The 26,496-nt window shown below is 33.7% G+C and overlaps 1 protein-coding gene across 3 annotated transcripts; it reads left to right on the forward strand.

Moving 5' to 3' along the window:
* LOC106057814 (M-phase inducer phosphatase-like) lies at nt 1–26,242 on the forward strand. 3 transcript variants are annotated; one of them, XM_013215132.2, is made up of 18 exons: nt 1–173; nt 2,447–2,703; nt 3,061–3,146; nt 9,077–9,122; nt 12,852–12,917; nt 14,952–14,991; nt 15,078–15,248; nt 16,729–16,890; nt 16,978–17,142; nt 17,280–17,366; nt 17,508–17,663; nt 18,900–19,085; nt 19,294–19,404; nt 19,923–19,988; nt 20,224–20,322; nt 20,895–21,028; nt 23,626–23,743; nt 24,412–26,242. In XM_013215132.2, exons 2-18 carry the CDS (start codon nt 2,543–2,545, stop codon nt 24,547–24,549), a joined length of 1,992 nt encoding a protein of 663 aa, XP_013070586.2. In that variant the 5' UTR covers nt 1–173; nt 2,447–2,542; the 3' UTR covers nt 24,550–26,242. The 3 variants fall into 3 exon arrangements, with proteins under 3 accessions (XP_013070586.2, XP_013070587.2, XP_013070588.2); XM_013215133.2 differs by having other exon boundaries at nt 17,508–17,609; XM_013215134.2 differs by lacking the exon at nt 12,852–12,917.
* Nucleotides 26,243–26,496: the final 254 nt, after the last annotated feature.

The raw sequence follows: 26,496 nt of genomic DNA on the forward strand, positions 1-26,496 counted from the left end.
TTTTTGTTCAAAAGTAGTGGCGGTGCCTACAGTAATGTGCCCAGACACATCGAGTTGAAATAGCGTCGTATGAAAACAATTTCCCGTGTGTAATTTTTAGATGGAAGACATGCTAAAATAGACATTTTATACAGAGAATATGTAGATCTAGATCTTGTTATTAGATATAGAATGTAAGTGAATCATTTAATTAACTATATAGACAATATAGACATAGTCGTCATAGTCTAAATCATGTCTAGTAGATCAGCAGATGATCTTAAATGTCTTAATCTTACTAGTCTAGACTAAATTATTAAATAAGTAAATTGACTAATGATTATAATTATAGCTAGATCTAGATTCTATTTATTTATTTTATATAGAAGATGACTAGATCTATATATATCTAATATAATAATAATTATATATTACTAATATTAGATCTATTTAGACTCTAGAAGATCTAGAGTCTAGTACTACTACTACGACTAGATCTATATATAGATCTAGATCTACATCTAGATCTAGTAGTCTATTATAAAGTCTTAGTACTCTTAGTCTATACTACTGCACTCAGACTCAGTACTGTTACTTACTCAACTGACTTACTCAAACTTACCTAGATTCTAGAATGCCTAGATCTATTATTAAATAGATCTAGATGATGATCTGATGAATTACTCAATAACTGAATAAGACAATAAGTCATGCATGGGCAGCATGTTAACCAATCTAATCTAGACTAGATTCTACTACCTAGATATCTAAATCTAGTAGTAGATCTAGATCTATTTCAGTATTTGTAACTCCTAAGCCTAAGGGCACTAAGACGACTAAGACTAAGGGCTAAGGGGCTAGATCTAGTGTCTAGTCTAAATCAAAGATTAATCTGGCCACTAGAGTCTAGATCTATTATATTATATAATTATATAGATCTCTTATTTCTAGATGACTAGTCAGTCACTATTAGTAAGTATTAGTATTATTATAGATTATAGTCTGATGACTCTTCAGTATTCTAGATCAGTAGAATCAATCAGATGACATATCTGGTGTACTACTGTACTTCAGAAGTACTGTCTACTAGTCTAGCACTAGTAGTGAGTAGTACTACTAGATTTAGTAATTTAGTAGTACTAGATCTACTAGATTTAGTAATTTAGTACTACTACTACTAGATCTAGTTAGTCTGTAGCCTACTAGATGATGATCAAGATAATAGGTCTAGATCTAGCTAGCCTCTCTAGGTCCTAAGGCTAAGTCTTCTTAGCCAGGTCTTGATTCTAGACTATCACTAGACTATGACTATACTGACTATAGCTTTACTTACTTATACTATAGTTACTATAGAATAAGATCTAGATTATCTAGATCTAATCTAGGTCTAGATTAGATCTAGAAAGTCTGTATCTATCTATCTATATCTATATATATCTATCTATCTCTCTCTATATATATCTATATCTATCTATATATATATATCTATCATAGTCTATCTATATCTATCTATCTATCTATATATGACCGTGACATATCTACCCTTATAATGGCTTATTATATATTATATACTAATATATAGATTTATAGATTCTATATACTAAATTATACTATATACGGCTGGTTAACACTTCTTTTGCTCTCCTATTCATGTCTATAACTCACACCATTAAAAAAAATATTGGATCCTGACATTAAAATTTAGAACAATGGCAACAATTCAATCTAGATTAATAATATATTAATATTAATAATTATATTTGTAGGGGAAAAAGTTTCTATGCATTATAGATTCTATATTATATATATATATATATATATATATATATATATATATATATATATATATATATATATATATATATATATATATATATATATAATATGTAAATTATGTAAATGGATTACCATGTTTTTTCCTTTACTTTAACTTTAGGTGTTCTTTTATATAAAAATGTATTGAATGATAAACAAGCATTGTTCTACCTTGACTATGAATAGATCTATATAGATATTAGAATTTATGATTTACCAATGGCAGTAGTCTCCATGTTAAATTTAATATGGAATGCCATGGCTACAGAAACATATCAATGTTTTTTTATGTGGAACCTTTTGATTGAGTTGTGATGTCCATAGCATTTATTTATTAAAATAACACTGTAGGCCAATGATCTATTTAGTGCATATTTTCAGATCAGTCCATATGAGCCATCTTGTCTTTAAAATGGCTTTGGATTAATTACTGGTACAGCTGTATATAGTACACCATTGTTTTGTAAACATTATGTTGTGGGATGATTCTCTTGGCTTATTATACTAGTAACTTTCAATAGTTACCAGCTTAGTTAGCTTTATCAAAATGGTGTACTGCTTATAATACAGTAATTTTAAATTGCTAAAAAATATTTTTTGGAGAAAGTTCATTGGAAAATGTTTGTTAAAATATAACACATTTCCTTTTCAGATAAGAGTTTCAAAGATGGAGTGAGTAGAAACAGCAGATTGTATGTGTAAAGACTTAAACACAACACCGTTTTAACATTTAAGTCTTTACAGAAAGATGTCAAGAAAATCTAAGAGTTTTAATTTACCGTTAAAGAACATTACAACCTCTCTGAATTCTAGCACAATGTCCTACACTAATGAATCAGGATTCTCAAGCTTGACAAATTCTCCTATGTCTAATCTTGCTTTTAACCTTAGCGAGCTGTCAACTGGAAAGTAAGCCTTACTTTACCAAATATATTTCTTAATAGAAATAATTTATTAGTTATTAATTGTTTTAAATTATCTGTAACTACAAAAAAAAAATGCTCAAAAATGAATTAAAATTGATCCCATCAAATAATGGCTTTGTTGTTGTTGGATGTGGCAAAATATGTAGATCACAACTGGGTTTGCGTAGAAACATGAAATACTGGACTCTTTAAAAGTAGAAAAAAGAGCTTTTATTATAAATAATAATTCATAATTAAGTCTGAAATGCTTGGACTTTTGGATTACAAAGTTTACATAGTATTAGTATCATTGTAGTTTACATATTATTTGTATTATCAAAATTTACATCTTATTTGTTAGAGCAACTCCAAGACTGAGAAGAAAATTGTCATTAAATTGTGTGGATACTCCGCCTAGTGACGTGAAAGCTTCTTCAGCAGAATCAGGTAATGCTTTTCTCACTATATAGTAATCATTATCTTAATGAAAATTTGTCTTATAATTGTGCATTGTAACAAAATGAAACGAAATATACTTGGATTTTATTCAATGATATAGTTACTAAAGGAACAAAAGACTGTTTCTGTGATTGTAAAATGTTAAAATCATGAGCTAAAAGTTTTTTTTTTTTTTCAAGTCAAAAAACTTTTTTTAAGAATACTGTCCTTGTATAGGTTTCCAAACGCAGATTGTTTTTTTACCAGTCATCTAACTAGCAACATTTAAGATTTTATCAAGTTTATAGGTTGAGTATTGTGTTGAAATGGATTTTATGTAATCCTTACTGGTACTAAAATCAGGGCATTAACTATTTCTCACCTAATTAACGATACCATCATTAATTTGACCCTCATTAAATTAAATTAATTTTTGGTTTTAGAAATGTGTATTTGTGTTATATAGAAAGATCATCCATTCTTCGATAATTTTATACCAAAAGTAATGTTTTCTGATTACAGACAAAAATGTTATTGAAGTTAAATCATAACAGGGTTAAATGTACAAATGTGAAAAATGAACAATTCTGTCAGAACATGGAAAATAATTACGGAGATAAAGAGTTAATTACTATTGGGGATGGCTTTGTGATTGCATTGTATGTGCTACCTTGACGAACTATAGATATTAGAATTTATGATTTATCAAAAGCAGTAGTCCCCATGTTAAATTTATTATGGCATGTCATGACCACAGAAACATATCAATGTGGTAACTTATGATTGAGTTGTGATACCCTTAACATTTATTTATGAAATAGGATAGGAACTCCGTCCACCACCAGTCCTTGTTGTCCTGTAGAAGGTTTGGCCTAGGATGTAATAATTTTACTTTTGACATTTATATTATTTTTTGGTTACTCTGTGCTTTGTCTTGAATAGGCTACGAAGGCTCGGAAAGTAATAACTTAAATCTATAAAGACAGTGCAACTGGAATCTTGCCTTTTGATCTATCGTTTCAATTTCTCATCACCATCTCTAGTTAGCGTCCAAAATCAAGTTCATCTGCACACTGTTCATCCATCTTCACAGTCTCTACATCCATCTTCACAGTCTCTACAACCATCTTCACAGTCTCTACATCCATCTTCACAGTCTCTACATCCATCTTCACAGTCTCTACATCCATCTTCACAGTCTCTACAACCATCTTCACAGTCTCTACAACCATCTTCACAGTCTCTACAACCATCTTCACAGTCTCTACATCCATCTTCACAGTCTCTACAACCATCTTCACAGTCTCTACAACCATCTTCACAGTCTCTACATCCATCTTCACAGTCTCTACATCCATCTTCACAGTCTCTACAACCATCTTCACAGTCTCTACAACCATCTTCACAGTCTCTACAACCATCTTCACAGTCTCTACAACCATCTTCACAGTCTCTACAACCATCTTCACAGTCTCTACAACCATCTTCACAGTCTCTACATCCATCTTCACAGTCTCTACAACCATCTTCACAGTCTCTACATCCATCTTCACAGTCTCTACAACCATCTTCACAGTCTCTACAACCATCTTCACAGTCTCTACAACCATCTTCACAGTCTCTACAACCATCTTCACAGTCTCTACATCCATCTTCACAGTCTCTACATCCATCTTCACAGTCTCTACAACCATCTTCACAGTCTCTACATCCATCTTCACAGTCTCTACATCCATCTTCACAGTCTCTACAACCATCTTCACAGTCTCTACAACCATCTTCACAGTCTCTACATCCATCTTCACAGTCTCTACAACCATCTTCACAGTCTCTACATCCATCTTCACAGTCTCTACATCCATCTTCACAGTCTCTACATCCATCTTCACAGTCTCTACATCCATCTTCACAGTCTCTACAACCATCTTCACAGTCTCTACAACCATCTTCACAGTCTCTACATCCATCTTCACAGTCTCTACAACCATCTTCACAGTCTCTACAACCATCTTCACAGTCTCTACAACCATCTTCACAGTCTCTACATCCATCTTCACAGTCTCTACATCCATCTTCACAGTCTCTACAACCATCTTCACAGTCTCTACATCCATCTTCACAGTCTCTACAACCATCTTCACAGTCTCTACATCCATCTTCACAGTCTCTACATCCATCTTCACAGTCTCTACATCCATCTTCACAGTCTCTACAACCATCTTCACAGTCTCTACAACCATCTTCACAGTCTCTACATCCATCTTCACAGTCTCTACATCCATCTTCACAGTCTCTACAACCATCTTCACAGTCTCTACATCCATCTTCACAGTCTCTACATCCATCTTCACAGTCTCTACATCCATCTTCACAGTCTCTACATCCATCTTCACAGTCTCTACATCCATCTTCACAGTCTCTACAACCATCTTCACAGTCTCTACATCCATCTTCACAGTCTCTACAACCATCTTCACAGTCTCTACATCCATCTTCACAGTCTCTACATCCATCTTCACAGTCTCTACAACCATCTTCACAGTCTCTACATCCATCTTCACAGTCTCTACAACCATCTTCACAGTCTCTACATCCATCTTCACAGTCTCTACATCCATCTTCACAGTCTCTACAACCATCTTCACAGTCTCTACATCCATCTTCACAGTCTCTACAACCATCTTCACAGTCTCTACATCCATCTTCACAGTCTCTACAGCCATCTTCACAGTCTCTACAACCATCTTCACAGTCTCTACAACCATCTTCACAGTCTCTACAACCATCTTCAGTCTCTACAACCATCTTCACAGTCTCTACAACCATCTTCACAGTCTCTACAACCATCTTCACAGTCTCTACAACCATCTTCACAGTCTCTACATCCATCTTCACAGTCTCTACATCCATCTTCACAGTCTCTACAACCATCTTCACAGTCTCTACATCCATCTTCACAGTCTCTACAACCATCTTCACAGTCTCTACAACCATCTTCACAGTCTCTACATCCATCTTCACAGTCTCTACAACCATCTTCACAGTCTCTACATCCATCTTCACAGTCTCTACAACCATCTTCACAGTCTCTACAACCATCTTCACAGTCTCTACATCCATCTTCACAGTCTCTACATCCATCTTCACAGTCTCTACAACCATCTTCACAGTCTCTACATCCATCTTCACAGTCTCTACATCCATCTTCACAGTCTCTACATCCATCTTCACAGTCTCTACAACCATCTTCACAGTCTCTACAACCATCTTCACAGTCTCTACATCCATCTTCACAGTCTCTACATCCATCTTCACAGTCTCTACATCCATCTTCACAGTCTCTACAACCATCTTCACAGTCTCTACATCCATCTTCACAGTCTCTACAACCATCTTCACAGTCTCTACATCCATCTTCACAGTCTCTACAACCATCTTCACAGTCTCTACAACCATCTTCACAGTCTCTACAACCAAGTGTCATATAGATCAAACTATACTTTGAACGTGTTGCCTTGTCTTTTCGTATTTTGCTTCAGATTATCAATGAATATTCTCATTATTTATGTCATAGAAAGGATAAAATAATGAAATAGTCCTTTTTGTGGCATATTATTCAATGTCATTCTAGCCTAAACTGCATTGATCATGTCTGTAGTTGAATTAATGGATCCAAACCATATTTGAGTCTGCTTTAGAGTAAACCTTTTTTTTTTTAAATTGAATTTTTCAAGTATTTTTGCTTTCCCTGATAGGCAAAAGTTGCTATAGCTTTTGTGCTGTCAAGCTTTTTGTATTTAAACATTTAAATTTCATAAACATATAGATCTAGCACTGATTTCAACATAACTTTCTTTGAAAAAAAAAGCCGCCTATTTCTTATGTCTTAAAAAAGTTTTCATACTTGTTTTTTAAAACGAAGTAGCATGAAATGCACATAGACACAGCCACATATGCAATATGTATACTACAAGATGTAAAAGGCACTATGTTTAGGATTTCACTATTGACATCTAGTTTAAGATGTTTTCTTATGTCCACTAATTTCTACTTAATGCATAGTGGAAAGTTTCTAAATGTCAAGCTAATCTCAGTCATTGTAACTTGATTCTTGTGTGGGAAAAACTTATCTCTGTAGCACTGACTTATCCACTTCATTAGTCATATGAGAGTTTGTGTTAACAGTGCCCTTACTCTGATACATTGATAACTAGCATCTCAATTGTCTTAAACGGTTGTAACACACACACACACACAATCACTTTGAAACAAGGAGAAATGAGACAGAAATAATGATTTACCCAAGAATTAGATCCACTACTTAATATAGTTGGAGATAAATTATTTGCTTTTATTTCAAATGAAAAAAAAAATTACCAACATGTCATCTACTGTCTAGAATCTAGATCATGTTAACATTTAACAAACTTGTAATATACACGTTTTTTTCTCTCAATATTCACAGATTTATATATTAACTGCTTTTTTTTGTTAATTGTCAGACGGCTTCTTAATTGAACTACACTTTACGTTTTTTTTTTTTTTTTTTAGTAATACAACTTCATACTATTTATTGTGAATTCAAGACATCAAAATGTGCTTTAGAATGTATCATCTGAACTGTGTGTGAGACTGATTTGCATAAAGCAGAGCTCTAGGGTTTCATCAGCTCTTCCCCATCTGCCTTGATAATTGATAACCTTGAGAAGCCCTGTGTAAATCTTCGGGAGAGCTGGCCAAGGTTCAGTGAATTCACAAGGAAGGCAATAAATAGGCCGAGCAGCCCCTTTCTTTGCCAACTCCTTTACCTGCCCCTCCCCCCCCCCTCCATTCCCAAACTCAAACTCTTCAATAAAACTCCTGACGGAGTTAAAATGAAAACATTTGCGGGGAGGGGCATCAAGGGTGCACTTCCTTTGTCAGCAAAACTGATTCAAGAGTTAGGTTTTTAAGCATGTTTCAGTGCCTTTGGCCAATAAGAATCGGTTTCTCAGGTCATGCTTTGTAGAACTCTTGTGTGCGTGATGCCGTGAATAGGTTTATTGTTATTCTCGTAATAATTCCAGTTTTCTCGAAAATGTATTCATGAATTGTTTCTGAGCATTTTATGACTTATTATTATTCTGATTGATTCTATGCTCGGTTGTATGAGCAGACACGGCATGAACGGGGTGGGAGGGAGGGGGGGGGGTCATTGAACTTTTGATCATTCATCGCCCAACTCACGCTGATATGCAGTGCCCTTGTGACCTAGTTTATGACACACAGAGATGGGGCACACGAGAAGATCGACAGCGCGTGGCCCACAATTCATTGACAATGTGAAGGTGGGTTGGGACCGTAAGGTATGGGAGAGACATTTCTCTGGAAAAGTGAACCAACGTAGATCTAGTGGTGCATCACGGGAACTAAAATTGACTTGGATATTCTTTGAATCTCTTGTATACTTGGCTACAAATATTGTCTTGTATTCTCGTGTCACCTACCCCACACCTTTTTTTTTCTAAAGATCAAAATGCCGCCACACCAAACTAACTTAGATATACTGAGTATTCCGATTTTTATAATAAAACTGTCTGCATGTGCCATTATTTAGATGAACTTTGTATTTAGTCTTTGTGTAGTCGATGAAAAAGTCAAAAGTTACAAAAAGAACCACCGGACAGCACTCAACATGTGCAGTTCTAAACGCACAGTACGTAGTACACTAAGAAATAGAATGTCATGCAAGCTTTTGAAATGTGGCTGAATTAGTCTAATCCTTTCTCTCTACACAGTCTATTATTGGCCAGTGAATGTATACATAGGTCTACATTGATTTGGTCAGTTCTCGTTTTGATCGAGTATCTGCTAGTCTTTACAGTAGACCTTTTCATTGTTTTCTGTCATGCAATGGTCACCAAACGGACACAATGTTGACTTATTTGTTTACTTTTTAGGTTCTTTTCCTGATTCCCCTCTGGGCGACTCGCCAACACTTGAGAGGTAAGTGTCAGAATAGGTGTTTACTTCTGGCATTAGTTTTGCTTTGGCTAAGTTTAATAGTCAACCATTAGACTAGAATTTGTAAACAAAAAATGTTTTGTATTGGACAGTGATGTTAATAGTTAAGTTCTTGTTTTCGTAACTTGTTCTCACCCCCCCCCCCCTCTCTTTTTTTTTCTCTCTCACACACTAAATTTTATATGTTTGTGTATTTGAAATGTACATCTAATGTTTAGATCTATATGTGCGTTATTTTTCTGTAACGGGGGATCACGACCTTCTGATAAGTTTGACCGATTTTTTAAATTTCCTAAGCCAGGTGTCTCAGTAGGCCACGCCTACAGTTTTTTTTTTCCTCTTTTCTTTGTTAGAGCCCGGGCGCAAATTTGAACCTGTTGCTTTGGAACGTTTCATTCATGGTGTAGAAAAATTGTCAATTATTGGTCGGGTTTAGGTTCAGATACCAAGGGCGTAGGTAGCACATGGCTCCTGGTGGGACTTTGAATTACGCTATGCCATTGTCATACAAAAAAGATGTACCTAACTGCTGTCATGTTTATTGGCATGTGTTTACAGAAATAATTACTTAATGCATAGTTACATAGATATTGAGTGGAAAATTCAAAATAAGTGTCAATTTTAAAACTAAAAATATTGACCCATCATGAGATGCAACTTCCGTATTATTTTTTTTAACGTCCCCGTTTGTCATAGCTGAATTGATCTATGCGCTAAATATATATATATATATGCGTTCTGGACTGTCGTTCGGTGGACTCGATGTTACCTGGTTCGGATCCTGTCCGCCGCCATTCCCCGCGTCCTGCGGAAGGTTTGGGCTAGGATGTAACTATCTGTAGGAAGACCCGAAACGCGCCAAACAATCTAACCCCCGCCCCTCCTTTTTTTTTTTTTACTTGTATGACAGTGTGGGTGCGACATCTTGTTTTCCCTTCTGTAAGTGTGCTCATTAAGTTTAAATCTGGTCATTTATAATCAACCAATGTTTTGAATTAAATAGACATTCCCATTGAGTCTAGCAGATGAGTCTGTTTTACATTCAAAGTTAAAGAATTAAAGCCGACTTTCGAGAATAAATCTGTTTTGAAATTCGTGGCGGCATGCTTGAAATATTTAACTTTCTAGACACCATTCTACAGTTAAATGTATCTTTGATTAGTCTAGTTACTGAGGCGTGTGGGTAGATATCACACCGATACGGAGATCCCGGGCACTTGACGACGCAGGAAGCAATACAATCTTGAGATGAATGGCTCCACGGCTTCGTGATAACCTTTGGGGCCACCTTGAATGGTCCAGCGGTGACCTCCACCTGCACACCCCCCTCCCATTCCTCCATCATCGAGAGGCGCGGCTTACTTTTATTCCTTTGTGTGCCACTGGTCATAGGGGGTCATTCAAGATGACGACCTCCTCGCCCCTCCTCCTCGGCGCTTGTTCTAGACGTTGCGTCATCGCTTCCTTCGGCCCGTGATCAGACATAACGTGGCTAAGTGACCTCATGTCAACTCACGCGCCCCGCCCTGTGTTTCTTGAGCGTGTACTCACTCCACACGGCCGCTTAGTTTCCTGACCGCACCATTTCCAGTCCAGTTTAAATCCACGTTATTATACTAAGAAGGAATATCTAGCTCGAGCGACTAAGTTCTATTGTTTTGTCTGTAACGTTATTAGCTGAACATAACCTGAGACAGCAATATTTTCAAATGAGGTCCAGCTCACGTACTGAGCAGTGCTTGGAGTGTCTGAACGTGATGCTGTTATGACGTCATGCGGCGCTCCAACCATGATGGGATGTAATCAGTGAGAGGGAGGGGAGTTAACAACTGCCATCTCTAATATCTGGGTCGATTTACACTATCGAGTCGGTCATAGAGACACGTCTTCTTTGTGCGTCTCTCAGTGCCGGCCCAACTCACTACAGCAAGCTCAGCAAATTTGTCTTTGTTACATTTGGCGCCATACTCCAACACACACACCCAGGGAGTCGCTCCACTCCCACGTTTCTCTTGGACAAAGTAAAATCTGGCAGACGGGCCTCTTTTGTCTGGCCACTCATTAGAGATGGGCTTCCTGTGTTCAGTTACAGTTTTGGGTACACACGTTGACCACCTGTTGGCCTCAGAACACGTGTGTAAGCCTTACCACTGCATGTCCCGTTTCGTGTTAATTTGATTTAATTAACAGGTTCACTTAAAAGCCTCCCCCCCCCCCCCAAAAAAAAAAAAGTTCAGTAGTAGTAGTACTGTGGCATGACATAACTCTTATATATGGGATGTTCTCGCTACAGACCTAAATGTCATTGTTGGGTTGTTACTGAATTTAGTTAAATTTTCTAGCACTCAACTTTTGGGGTCTTGAGAGAGCATTACTATCAGTGAAGCACAAAGTTCAGTTTTTCTGGCTAGCAAGGGCTGCTGGCTGTTAAAACAACCAAGCTTTGTTTATGAATTATCTTTGATGTATATATGCTCTAGAATTATAACACTAGTACTTTGTAGATTTAGAAGGGGGGCAACATTCATAATGTATTTATTATTAAACCAACGACAGTGCAACATTAGCCCAGTAGGACTGACCATTTCTATTCTAATCATGTTTCCCTGTTGAATCTAATGACCACAAGTCACTGGTTCAACAGTCACTGCGGATGTAACAGTCAGGTTGTGATGTTCCAAGTCTACTATTAATTAGCTTACACTAGCCATGTGCAGAGTACAGAGACCACACAGAGGTTTAGTGTTTTAGCCTATCTGTATAGTGTATTTGCTTAGAGGCCCTTTCAAGCACCCCTGGTGTTGGATTACTGGACACAACAAATATTGACTAGAGTGGTCAGCAGGCACCAATGCATGATTAGGTGTTAAATAAGCATACAACATGGGGTACAACATACCATTGGTATCACTATTAATCTGTAGGGCCAAAGATAAAACCTACAAACCACACACACATGCACACATTTATGTGGTCGTATTTTCAGGGTTGTTACTGGTGTAGAAATTTCTAGAGAGTTTTCTAATTTAGCTACTGAAACCCAAAAAAAATTAATTACTTGTAATGTAATTAGACCAAAATGATATTGGTAACCTATTCACATAGCTTTAATTAGAATATCATGAATCCAATGAAAGTCTTTTGATTCTTTTCTATTTCTAGTGTTTTTGTTTGTGATAAGTTATTTCATTATTTTTTGTTTGTATTTTGACTTAAACATGTACCATTACTGTTGGATGCTAGAATAGACTTGATAACAGAATATGATTTGAGCCAGATCCTTCTGCTAAGGTCCCTTGGGCTAGGTTGCAGGAATGTTTTAATATGGAAATTAACAAATAATCTAATATAGGCCTATATATGGTGTTCAATAAATTAAATACCTCTGTCTTTTAATTGTGTGGAGGTTATATTATTGCTTTTGTTCTATTTATTTGGATCAATAAAAGAAACACATTTTCCCATGCCTTCAGCTAACTCATTATAGTGAATAGAATAAAACCTGTTTAGGGCAAAGGATTAGACTTGTTGTGTTGATCTGGTGGGTTCCATTTAATTATTATGTTTTGATGTTAGTGCTAGTCTATTATGTTTTGATGTTTGTCAATGCCCATTGCTTTCTGCCACCAAAATGTCTTTCCTAGTACTTCAGCGTTCAATAGTCTGTATTTTCTTGGTGAACTAATTCAGCTGTTTGTATTTGTTTCCAAGTTTGAGCATCAGGCGGTACACTTCGACTTATCACCCTGACATTCCACTTGAAGCCATTTCTATCAAGTATGGAAATAAGTAGTGCATTGAATCTTTCTGTTTGAGTAGATTCTTTTAGAGCTTTTCATAGTTTAGCTTCTAAATAAGAATTAATAAAAAAAAATACATTTAAAACATTATTCTAAAGTTATTTAAAACTAATGAAAGAGAAACATAAATTTATTTAGGGAAAACAAACTACAACAAAACTTGAAAAGAAATTTATATACAAACCAGTAACATAGTAAAATAAATGAATGTATAGAAATTATCTTTTTTTTTCATAAAATTAAAAAAAAAACACTGTCTACGTCTCATTTAGTTGTAATGCTTTCTTATTTCAATTTTTTTTTAAATTTTATTAATTCCACATTATTTCTGGGTTATTGCAGCAATGAAGTGGGCATGGTTGTCAAGTACTTGCAAATCTCATTGGATTTTTGTTTGTTATTTGGAACTTATGAGACTGGCTCTAATGGCAAATTAAATGTTAAAATGGGGGAGCATGCCACAGGGCATTAGTCAACTTTACAAAAACAAATGAATTTTATATCAATTGCCTCATAGAAATTCTTTTTTTTTTTTTCCTGCTGCACAAAAGTGTAGTGGAGTATTTGTGCCAGTCTTTTGAAAATGTAGAACTTAAAATCTCAGTAATTCCATTCAATAATTATCACATAACTTCTTCGTCTCCTTGATTTTCTTATAAATGTTTTCAAAGTCTATTCTTTTTTTAAAAAAAATCAACAAAGTGTAGTGTTAAAATGTTATTTACTCCTTAAAAGAAAGCTTACATTTTAATAAAAACTTATTTATAATTTTATCTCCTTAGTAAAAAGATGTCTAGATTCCCTTTATTTATAATTTTATCTCCTCAGTAAAAAGATGTTTAGATTCCCTTTACCTAAAATATAGGTAAAGACCACTGTCAGACACAGCTTTGTCTGCACTACATGTGGCAAAATATGTAGGTTGCACTCATCCTTAATCTTCGCAGTAGCTAGTTGGCAAATGAGTTTCCTAAGAAAATTCTCAGGATTTTATGATGTACTAATAAATTTTATAAAGAATATTTTTCACCGCTATCACTACCAATTTGAGCTTATTATCCACACTTGTCTTTTCCTCATAATGTTGTATATCACTATCAGTATAAGTATTGTTAAGCTCTTCCATGCGATATCTTATGCAGATAAGTCAAAGGCAGGTAACACTCAAATAATGAAATCAAATAACACAGACGGAAGGCCAACAATATAAGTTAGTCGACGGTGGTAGCGAATGTCGAATAATAATTTTAATAATAATGAAGGGAACCATCGATTGTTGTCAAGCTAAATTTCTACGTCCATAAAACTGCCTTTCTCTAAAGCCAGCCAAAGTAGTCTGTTTACATTTCATTTTTCTTCCTCAAATCCAAGCCTTGTTTTTACTAGTTACGTCATTGTCTCTTAGAAAAGTCAAAACATTCTCGTTCTATGAAACAAATAACTAATTCATAATGTGCCATAACAGTATCTAACAGAAGTGGTAGGCTTATCCTCAGATACATTTTGAACAGTGACTGGCACAAATATATCTTTGATGCTTGTGCATTACTATTTTGAATAATCTACTTTTCCTTTAAATGAATCAGTTTAAAAAAATTCCTACACTAGCTTGTTTACACACATGAGTAGTGTAACTTTGGGTGATAAGTTGAGGGTCTTTCTGTTAATCACTTTTAGAATATTTTGATTTTTGTCTTCTTTAATATCATGTGTTTTTTTTTGTTGACCTTACAGTTCATCACTTTGCTATGATAACATTGTCTAGATACCCTATTCTATGTTACATTTTAATTTAACAACAATTTTATTATTCCATCTATACTTACATTTCAGTTTTGTATCTTTGTTAAATAGTGCCTTTTAAGTAGGCCTTGCTCTAACTTTTGAAATACAAACATGTACAAACACTTAAGTTTCTTTACTGGTTTGTATATAGTTTCTTTTTATTTAGAAAAATTGCAATTAATTAGCCATAAACTTTTTTTTAAAGAAGTTTAAATTCTATTCTCAGGAAGAAGACTATAGCATTCAGACGATTTAGTTCAGAACCAGTAAGTCTTAGGATAAATATATATCTTATTAGTATTAATGTACTTGAATTTCTTTAGTACTGTACATAAAGGCTTTTGTTGTTCAGCTTCCAGCGCTACGACTAGACAGCCCAACTGACTTTTTAGACAAAGATGACCATGGCAATGATGAAAATGTTAGTCAAGAACAGTATGATAGTCTCAGTGAATACAGGAACCCAGTTTTTTCAGATGAAACTATGTCACAGGATAGTGGACTTGGATTTGATACTGATAAGGTAAACAGTTGACTTAGTTTTGCCTGAAGTTTGCTCATAACAGACATGAATATTTATTATGCCGATATTAAAACATTTTCCAAAAAATTATCACTTTATTTATTGAGTGCTGTTGACAAAAAAAGCTCTAAACAAAACATTACAAATGCACTTCATAGAATACTGTTAATTTTTATAACAGAACAGATGTATGAATATGATATTAAACAAGATGGAAGAGTCACTGACATTTTTTTTTCCTTGTACGTTAGTCTTAGTGCTTCTAGAGCTGATAGTTATTAACATGGTAGGGTTCGAAAGTCACTTTCATTTTTGTTATGAATACATTGTTCCCTAACGTATCCCATACACAACATATTTATATAAGATTTTGTTTTCAAAGCTGGCTAAACAGTGAGTCTGCAAAATTAGATGTTAAAGAGAAATACTAACCAATGAAGGAATATTTACAGAATCCTTCTCAAACATTTTATTGGGTATGACATATGCAATACAAATATCAACTCTTCAATAGTTTCTCTTTGAGAACTCACTGTCAATTGGGCATTGAAATAGTGTTCTTGTGATAATAGTAGCTGATTTGGTGATGTGCATAGACAAGACTTCCGCAGCATATGGTATTCAAATAATTGCCCCCCCAAAAAAAACCTCAAACTATGATGAATAGCAAACAGGGCTTTAAAAGGGACATCAATATTGGAGGTGAGAAGCTAACAAGTGTCAGTAGTTTTAAATATCTCGGAGCTATCGTTTCAGATGTAGGAACTAAATGTGGGCTACTGGCAAGAATTGCAGATTTCACAGCAGCACTTACAAAGCTCAAAACAATCTGGAAAGACAAAGGCATTGCCCTCGACAAAATCAGACTGATGGGCTCCATGGTCATGGCCACATTCTTATATGCTTGCGAATCTTGGACGCTGACTGCAGAACTGAGGAGGATCCTAGCATTGGAATTGAGATGCTACAGAAAGATCCTAGGTATCACATACAATGACCGCAGCACAAACAAAGAGATTAAAGACAGGATTAGTACAGTGATTGGACCCCATGATGTCCTAACTACTGTCAAAAAACGCAAACTAAAATTCTATGGCCATATTACAAGGTCTTTAGGGCTAGCAAAGAACTTCCTTCAGGGAACAGTACCAGGAAAAAGAAAAAGAGGCAGAGAAAGCGATGGAAAGACAACATAAGGAAATGGATGGGCCTGCTATTGTGAGAGATTCTGTTCAAGGCAAAAGACAGAGAGAAATGGAGAAGAACAGTCAACAGATCTTGTGTGGTGCCCCAAAAGTTTAACAGACTAAGGATAGGTGAAAGTGAATAGTATTTGTGGGTCAATACAAGGTTATTCCCTTTCTCTAACAGATATATGTTACAAAATAAAGTAAACCATAGTTCTTAAAAAATCTTGTTGTTTTACAGATGTTAAAGATGTGCATTAAACTTGTGGTTTTTTTTTGTTTGATTTTGACAGAGATGCTCTGTATCCAGTTTTGAAGATGTATCTTCCTGTCTGTCTTCACCTCCTAGGAAGTTAGGTTCAGCTTCAAGTTTTGATGATGGAGCATCTACATCCTCTTCTACATCTTCTCTGAATCAGTTGGATGCTCTGCCATCATTGGAGGATCTTTGGAATGTAAGAATATTTTTTTTAAATTTAGTTAACACTATAGTATTAAATTTAATTCCATTGAAACTAACTGAAACCCATTTCACTCATTAGGACTCTCCTAGTTTTAAAGCCCCTAAAGGTAAGCCACCCAAACGTTCCAGAAGTCTGACAGAAGACAAACACTTCAGTGAGGACACCTGTTCACCCATCAAGTACTCTCCAGTTAAATCCCCATCACAGACTGAGCCATCATTTGCTAAGGCTTTATTTACAAAGGTTAGTTTAAGATGTTGGAAAACAAGACACATTCAGTGTAATTAATGACTAGTGCTAAAATGTACATTATTGTTGTCTTATGAGTCTAATGACTATATATATATATATATATATATATATACACATTATTGCTTTAGGAAAAGGAGGGATCAAGTGAATCCATGGAAGAAGATACAAAGTTAAAGTCAGATGATGGTTTTCAAGAAATATTTGAGTTTGAAGATGTAAATAAAATACCATATCATAGTTTTGTATTCTTATAAGTAGATGTTAGACTCCTTATATTTTTTAAATATTTTTTTTACTTAATTTTGTTTTCATCTACCTTTATTGAAACAGGCTAATTTTTATTTTTATATTAATAGTTGAAAAGTGAGGCCAATGATCAAGTACCATCTCTGATCAGTGCGACACTCTTATACAGACCATCCAAACTCAAGGAGCGACCATCTGAGGATACCCAGATGGTTTGTACAAGTGTTAATTTATTCACAGATGCATTCCAAAGTGATACTCCTTCTGTGAGTTGATACTTGGGTTTGTTACTTCATTGGTACAAAATAACTTTTTTTTCTCTTGAATTAAAAACAAACTTGAATAGTATGTTCCACCTTGAACTCCAGCCCTTCCATCTAACTTTCCCCTATACCTGAGGGTCATGCCTCCATCCCCAGTTTTCATATTATATTTCTAGATGTAATAAAGTTTAGAGTTTTCTTAGCAATTGCGCTCTCATTATTTCTATAAATGGAAGAAAAATATTATTTTTAATAAAATTGAGACTTGAGAGTTTAAATCAACTAATAATATAAAAGTTACAGCACATTTAATTAGCTGATTTTAGATATTGACGAGATTTTTTGTTCTTCATAGAGTAAAAAAATAAATCCCTCTAGTGGGATCACAGGGGGCATGGTGGATGAATGATAAAGCGCTTGGCTTCTGAACTGTGGGGTCTCAGGTTCAATCACAGTGAAGAAATGGATTTTGAATTTTGGGATGTTTAGGGTGTCCCTGAGTCCTCCCAACTCAAATATTTACATGGGGAAAAGTAAAGGTGGTTGGTCATTGTGCTGGCCACATAAACAGATGACCTTTACACATCTACCCCATAGATCGCAAGGTCTTAAAGGGGTACTTTACTTTTAGTGGGATCATGGATAAAGGCATTTTAAGAAATTCCTGGAAACATTGGCTTACAGTCTGGTGGAGGTCAGTAAATTTAGTAAAGCTAATTAATTTTTTTATTTTACTAACATGTTTGATTCAAGAACAAAATTAAAAATGTTTGTAATTTATTTTAAAATACTTTTTCATATACTTCTATTTCTTAAGACAAATGTTCAGTACCGTATGTTACAAGGCAATACAAAAAATTAACCTAAACTGAATATGTATAGACTATCTGCCAGGCAGTATTAGAGCAATTCATAAAGAATGAGACTTAAAGAAAAAGAATGGTTGTCATTTCATAAAAAAAAATATAGGTCTATTTTTGTATGGCATATTAAAATGTTTAACTTTAAATTAAACATACAGGAATATAACAAAAAAAAAAAAGAAAATCTTTTGCTTCTATTACTTGTATTCTTTTATATCGTGCTGACTGAACTAGTGTAATAAGCACAGAGTTCAAAAGAGTGTTTGAGTAATAATACATATTTACCCTGTGGAGGAAACTTTGTTTGAAACTTTATTTTACCAGAATGTTTTTAAAAAACTTTTTTCGTGCTGACATTTTATTTTCTCTTCAACAGAGTCGTCCAATAATTAGCAGGCGAGGTTTGAATAGGTCGCAATCATTGGATATTAGACCTCGTCCTTCTTTTAAGCGTGTGGACCCCCCTAATGATGGAGCTACACCTGTTCAAAGTAAACGTTTTAGAGGTGAAACTGACACAACCTTTCGGACAGAAGACAAAGAAGAAACCAATCAATCTTTGGTAAGTTTAATCTAGTGTGTTAGTTAAAATATCAATTAAGATTAACAGTTTAAACCAGAAAAAAAAATGTCATATACATTAGTCCAAATTACATTACCATAATACGCAACATACAAAATTTGTTGAAGGTAAATTACTTTTAAAACTAGTGGCACCACACATTATATAATACATAATTTGAATATAATTCTTTATTTGAATTGTTTAGGTTCCATGTGCCAGAAGACTACATAGATGTCACTCGGAGACTGAAGCTATGATCAAATCTGCAGTGTCTCGAATGTACTTGGAACCAAACCTCATTGGAGACTGCTCTAAAGTAAATTTTTTCGTATATGTATTTTTAGCAGTCCTCTTTGGGTAAAGCGGTCTGTCTGTCTGTCTGTCTGTCTGTTGCTTAAATGTCAAAAACTGAAAATATGAATTCACCATTGCATCATATCTATAAGTGTAACTGCAAGTGAAATATATTGTTTTTAGAAATCAGGTTTACTTACAGATCTAGGTATAGTTGATTTTAAAAACAAGGGAACAGGGCATGTCTTGTTCTCCATTGTCAGTTCTCAAACAAAAAAATCCCTTTTGTTGTGAAAATGAAATTTTAAAACAAGCTGTGAAAAAAAAAAGATATTAAAGATATTAAATAAGAATAAAATTGTGTCCTTCTGCTCACAAAACTGCTACTTATAAGTAACCTTTGGTTTCTAATGTATTTTTTCCTTCCAAGTCTTTATTAAATAAAAACAATGCTGCTTAGACAAATGTTTACATTATAGAATTCCTTTCATTTTTTATGTTCAAGTCTTATTCTTGATTGGAAATGTTCTTTACTTACAGCCTTATTGCTTACCAACAGTCAAGGGCGGCAAACATGAAGATCTCAAGTCCATCACTCCTGAAACGGTAAGATTTTAATGAATGATTTTAAAAACATAACAGTAGTTGCAGGTGATTGTTGGTTGTCTACAGTCTTTCTCTTTCAAAGTCATATCAAATCATTTGCTTTATGATCAAATAATATTCATATATAATCTTCATTTTCTCAGCTATTTTCAAGGTTATTAGAATGTAAATAAATTTTGTATACAAACCAAGTCATACTGATTGTAATTAATTCTTACATACAAATAATTTTCAGTTAATGAGGCTGTTAGTGAATGAGTTTGCTGAGGAAGTGGGAGAATTCCACATAATAGATTGTCGTTACCCCTATGAATATGAAGGAGGTCACATTCGTGTAAGTGGCTCTTGTTTTTTTTTTTTAACCAACTGCTCATTCTTAGTAACAATTATTAATATTTAATACTTTAAACAAATCTTGCTTCATTTATAGTTGAATTAGCTATGTCTATAGACGTGTTTAGCCTGTTAACAACAAATATATCTATATGAATACATTGGGTACAAAACTGCTTCTGTAAGATATATTCAAAAGTTTTTAATTCTGTATTTTAACTACAAATACAATCTAATGTCTGCCAGTATTTATCTTATCTTACTTTTGTTGTCTCTCATCTAATCTAATCTAATCTATTGCACTTCTATCAAATAGATTTTTATCCTGTCTTCAATGACATATATGACCCTGATTATTATATTTGTTTATTAAATAAAAATATATGTAGAATTATTTGTGTTTAACAATTTTAAAAAAATGGGGGGGGGGGGGGGGGGGGAACATATTACAGATAGTCATACTTCATTGTATTGAAAGGGTTGATCAAGATGTCATTGTTAAAAAAAACTTTTTTTTTTATTCTACTTTCTCAAAAAACTACATCCTAGATTGTTTGATTTTATTTTCTGTAGAATGCTGTAAATATCTACACCAAAGATGCTGTGGTTGAAAAGTATCTCAAAACACCTAAAACTGCTAAAGATTCACAAAAAAGAATGATTCTTATTTTCCACTGTGAGTTCTCTTCAGAGAGAGGCCCAAGGCTGTAAGTATTACATCTCTAAGTTTAAAAGAAAAAGTATTCTTAAATCAAACAGTTGTGACACTTTTAAATAAACCAGTCACTTGATGAAAAAGTCAATACAAATAAAACAAATGATAATGTAGGAAAAAAACAACAAAACACTGCAAAAAAACTTCATGGTCAAAATCTGAATTACAATTAGAAAAATGAAAAGTCTAAATTAACTCTTTGACTGCTGTGTTTTGTTTTCAAAAAAATGCTACTTTTTTTTAAAAAATAAGAAAATGTTCCAAACATGGCTAAAACAAAAATTTATTGTTTAAGTACCAATGATGCTATAGTAACAAATTTGGTATCAAAGTAAAGGTAAATGAATGGAGAATGTGAAAATGTAAACATCTTTCTATTTAAATATAAGATACAAATTATAATCTAAATAATATGACACTTAGAAAAAAAAATGGATGCCAACTTTAGAACTTTTGAGACCTAAATTTAGATTTTGTTCTTTGTATTACTGTTGAAACAGCATATTTAGACTATTTACAGCATTTTCAAAAAGAAATGTGATAAAACAGTCAATAAAAGATGATGAATCATTGATTATATTATTATTTTTACCTTGTTTTTTAGTCAGAAAAAAAGTGAAAATTATTGCGCTTTTCATTTCTACCAATAACAATAGATACCAGTACTAAATCTATCAACCAAATGCACTCAAATATTATGTACATTTGAATCAATGGGATATAGATCTAGATTTGTCTTCTTTTTATTTGCATAGAACATCTTTCATTCTAATACTAGACCAGTGCAAGACATAGGCTAGCGAGAGATCAAAGCCTAAATCTCTAACTAGATGAAGGACAATAAAAATCCTAATTCATTTTACCTAAGATTTAGACATCAAATAGATCATTATTACTGTTCCTTTGTGATATTTTCAAAAAGAAATGTGATAAAATAGTCAATAAAAGATGATGAATCATTGATTATATTACTATTTTTACCTGGTTTTTTAGTCAGAAAAAAAAGTGAAAATTATTGCGCTTTTCATTACTACCAATAACAATAGATACCAGCACTAAATCTATCAACCAAATGCACTCAAATATTATGTACATTTGAATCAATGGGATATAGATCTAGATTTGTCTTCTTTTTATTTGCATAGAACATCTTTCATTCTAATACTAGACCAGTGCAAGACATAGGCTAGCGAGAGATCAAAGCCTAAATCTCTAACTAGATGAAGGACAATAAAAATCCTAATTCATTTTACCTAAGATTTAGACATCGAATAGATCATTATTACTGTTCCTTTGTGATAAATTATGGATTTAGAATAGTTTTATATTTTACTTTTATTTAGTAGTAAACCTTTTGGAGTGCAACTTGAACCAGTATAGTGATGGTGATGATTTTTACCAAAAAACAATACTAAAAAAAATTGCTAGAAAATATACCAAGAAAAGGCCCAGCATGGTGGATGAATATTGGATTTAGATCTGCCATTTCTGTTGTTTTCATTTATCTAAGGGTTAGATCTATAGGAATCTACAAAGGTGTAAAGATAAAAGCATAGATCTAGTCAACCTTGATCTACATTCAAGACCTAGCCCTAGTCTAAGGCTAAGGCCTAAGCCTAAGCATATAAGGCAATACTAGATCTAGATCTAAATCTAAATGCTAATAATGTCCAAGTCTGCTTCATCCTATGCTAAATCTTGATCAAGATCTTCATTATTACAATTCATAGAAGTATAAATAAAACAATAATAAAGCTTCTTCAGTAGTAAACATTGTGGGTGTGTCTTGGACAAGCATAGCCATGATGTTGTAGATTTTTACAGATAAACAATACTAAAAAAAAAAAGAAAATGGGGAAAAAATGCCCACAGTACAGTGGATGATTATTTGATGTAGATCTACCATTTCCTTTCTTTTTATTTACCAGAAGCTTAGATCTAAAGATATATCTAGATCTAGAGTCCAAGTCTAGAGATAAAAGCTTAGATCTAGTCAATCTCGATCTACAGACTACACCTAGCCTACTGACAATAATAGATTTAGATCTAAATACTAATAATATAGATATAATCATATAAATACGCTAAATTTAGACCTACCTGAATCTAATCTAGATCAAATTCTTCATTATTACTATTTATTTGTGATAATTTTTAGAATAATTATAAAGTTTCTTCAGTAGTCAACATTGTGGGTGTGTCTTGGACTAGCGTAGTCATGGCGACGTTTTTTTACATTGTAAAAAAAGTAATAAATAAATGTCTAAATAAAGCCAAAAGCTTCTAATTTCTATGTAAACAAAGGATGAAGAACTCTTTTATAAATTAAAAATAGTTCCACTGTTGTTAGTTAAAATTTTTAATTTAAAAATGCAACGAAACAAAGGTAGGGTAAGAACGTCTATGGGATAGACGTTCCGTGCGTTTATAGCAGACAGACCGTCTATGGGATAGACGCTCCGCACTCATTGAGTTAAAAAATTGTATTCCCCATGTGACTGGATTTAGTAAACATTTTTTAACATAGATGTTTTTTGTATTATGGTTGTATAAAATGAAAACTAATTCAAATCTACTTGTATCATCTAGATTCAGGTTTCTAAGAAGTCAAGATCGTGAATCTAATAAAGAATGTTATCCCTATCTTCATTACCCTGAAATCTATTTACTGGAAGGTGGATACAAAAGTTTTTTTGAAAACTATTCTGTAAGTACAAGCTCAATTTTGGGGATGTAGTGGGGAAGTGCTTGGCTGAAATCTCAGTGTTACACAGTGCAGTGGATTGGGAAGGTACTGTGGTATACAGTGTAGTGGGAATGTACTGTGGTGTACAGTGAAGTGGGAGTGTACTGTGGTGTACAGTGAAGTGAGAATGTACTGTGGTGTACAGTGAAGTGGGAATGTACTGTGGTGTACAGTGAAGTGGGAATGTACTGTGGTGTACAGTGAAGTGGGAATGTACTTTGGTGTACAGTGTAGTGGGAATGTACAGTGAAGTGGGAATGTACTGTGGTGTACAGTGTAGTGGGAGTGTACTGTGGTGTACAGTGTAGTGGGAATGTACTGTGGTGTAATGTGTAGTGGGAATGTACTGTGGTGTAATGTGTAGTGGGAGTGTACTGTGGTGTACAGTGAAGTGGGAGTGTACTGTGGTGTAATGTGTAGTGTGGTGTGAATACATGTTTGAATGGAAATGTCAGAAAAGAGGAGGTCAACATTCATTGTATCAATTCACATAATTGTAAAGTTACTTAAGGAAATAAACTGTTTATAAATTGCTGGTAGTTCATATTTTTAGGACTGATGCTTTTGAAGTAGTAAATGTGAATGCATAATATATTTCAAATATCTACATTTCTCAACCTACCTTTCAGCACTTGTGTGAGCCCAGAGAATACAAGACAATGTTTGACAAGAACCACTCAGAAGACTTGAGAAAGTTTAGAGCCACTTGCAAGTCTTGGTCTGAAGATAAGCCTCAAAGAAATGGAGTCCGAAATTTAAAGTTTTAATGTTAGTATAGCACATTTAATAGAGTATTGTCTTTTTGAGATCTCATCATGGGCTGTTGTATTTCTATGTCAATAGTTGAAGTTCAAAATTATCAGAGCTCTCCTATTTATGGAAAGCTTATCTCTCAAAGCAAGATCATAATACTTATAAAGGTTGTATATATTAAACAGTAAGATCATATTAAGTGTTACATATCAAAAAGCTCTTGCTTCATTCCTGTATTACTGAAATGATATCAGATTTTTAATAAAAAAAATAAATTATGAGCACATTGGGACTATTAATTTTTCTGGAACTGTTTGATCTGGGTTGCACATAAATCTGCCTATTTTGAAGCCATATTATTTTATTGAGACATTTCATGGGACCAGTATTTGTTGCATTTGATATGATTCATGTGATTTATACCCTGTTCATATATACTAACTTCTTTATGAACACTGTTTATTTTACATAGCCCATGTGGAGAACGAGAGTGCTAGAGTCATGAGTGGTTATTTAAGTGTGGGTGTGTTGGTGTAAGTGGTTTGTCTTGTTCTGAAGAAGATATTTATTGTCAAGTTCGATGTACACACATGTTCATTTAGAATGGGCAATGCTTGCTTGTGTAGCTGGTCCAACTTTTAGAAATGATTGAGTGTAAAAAAAAAAAGGTATTTTAGTCAATGACAACTTTGAGCCAAGTGTGATAACTCGAATGAATGTTTGAGGTGTCTGTCTAAGTTTTAAAATATTTTTAGATTGTATCATTTATTGAAGAGCTCAATATATTGGAAAGTTTTATTCTATATATTTGAAACAAATAAAATTTAAAACTAAAAATAATTGAATTCTTTTTAATTTTCTGTTTTAAATTCAGTTTTTAGTTGAAAATTATTGTAACAGATTTTTAAAATGTTATTTTGTTTGTTTTAATTTAATTACTGTATTTTTCAAGTTTCTATTTTTATGTGCTCAGATGTCTTAAAAAAACAAAACAGTACCAGTTAGAATTGAAGTGTTGTGTAAGTCCTTGCTTTGTGCCAATACATGTATTTACCTATAAGTATACCAGATTTGTTGTGACAATTCTGTATCTTGCTCTATTACAATGCTCTACAAATGCCATTCTGTTCATTAAGGAACAGAATCCAATTAAAATGTATAGATGATTGACTGATATACATCTTTCCCATCAGAGCCACACAATTTATTTTGTTTAAATTAACTTTATTTTTTTATTTGTAAATTTTGTAAAAAAAAAATAAAAAAATGTATATGCATGGCTTCTATTCTCATGGACTTCAGCTTAGAAAACGTGTGTGAGTGTTGGTTTCTCATTCTGTCCTACAGCTTAACCAGATCTAGTTTTGAAATCAAAGTATTGACTGTCACAAAGTGTCAGTGAAGAATCTGTTTTCAAGTTCTATATTATTTACAGCTTGTCAAGTCCTAGTTATGGCAATGACTTGGCCATGAATGTTATCCCATGTTTCCTACAGATCCATACATTTTGTTGTTTTGTCATTGTGGGAACTCTTCCACTTACTTGTAGTTCACTTGAAATGTAATCCTTAGTCTGGGGGTTAATGTATTTCTTTATGAAAGGGTCAAGTTAAACTTCATTTTGTGCAGATTTGTATATTATTTTTGCTTCTTTTCTCTTTTAGTGTCAAGTAACAATTAGTAGTGAATAAATTCTGGATTTTAAAACATATTTGTTGCCAAAGTTTCTTTTAGTTAATCTTCATTACAAGTTTACTTTTGAATACAGAAGTAACGTTAGGACTATAAACAACACAAGAATACTTGACCTACCAATGATTCTAACCATGTAGCTCAGAAAACAATCAAATCCGTGCAATTCTTAATGGTTACCTTCCAAATCCTTGTTTGTTTTGCCTTCCTTGTTTACATCCTCATGGCTCTATAACATGCAGGTTGCAACTGAGTTTGCATAGCAATGT

The sequence above is a fragment of the Biomphalaria glabrata genome, chromosome 1 (assembly GCF_947242115.1).
Source record: "Biomphalaria glabrata chromosome 1, xgBioGlab47.1, whole genome shotgun sequence".
Classification (NCBI taxonomy): Eukaryota; Metazoa; Mollusca; class Gastropoda; family Planorbidae; genus Biomphalaria; species Biomphalaria glabrata.

Bases quoted from the DNA above. Each gene is read 5' to 3' on its own strand.
- LOC106057814 (XM_013215132.2), top strand. From the start codon at position 2,543: ATGTCAAGAAAATCTAAGAGTTTTAATTTACCGTTAAAGAACATTACA. The intron at 14,992-15,077 runs GTAAGTCTTAGG...TTTGTTGTTCAG, and splicing joins GACGATTTAGTTCAGAACCA to CTTCCAGCGCTACGACTAGA. The intron at 17,367-17,507 runs GTAAATAAAATA...TTATATTAATAG, and splicing joins AAATATTTGAGTTTGAAGAT to TTGAAAAGTGAGGCCAATGA.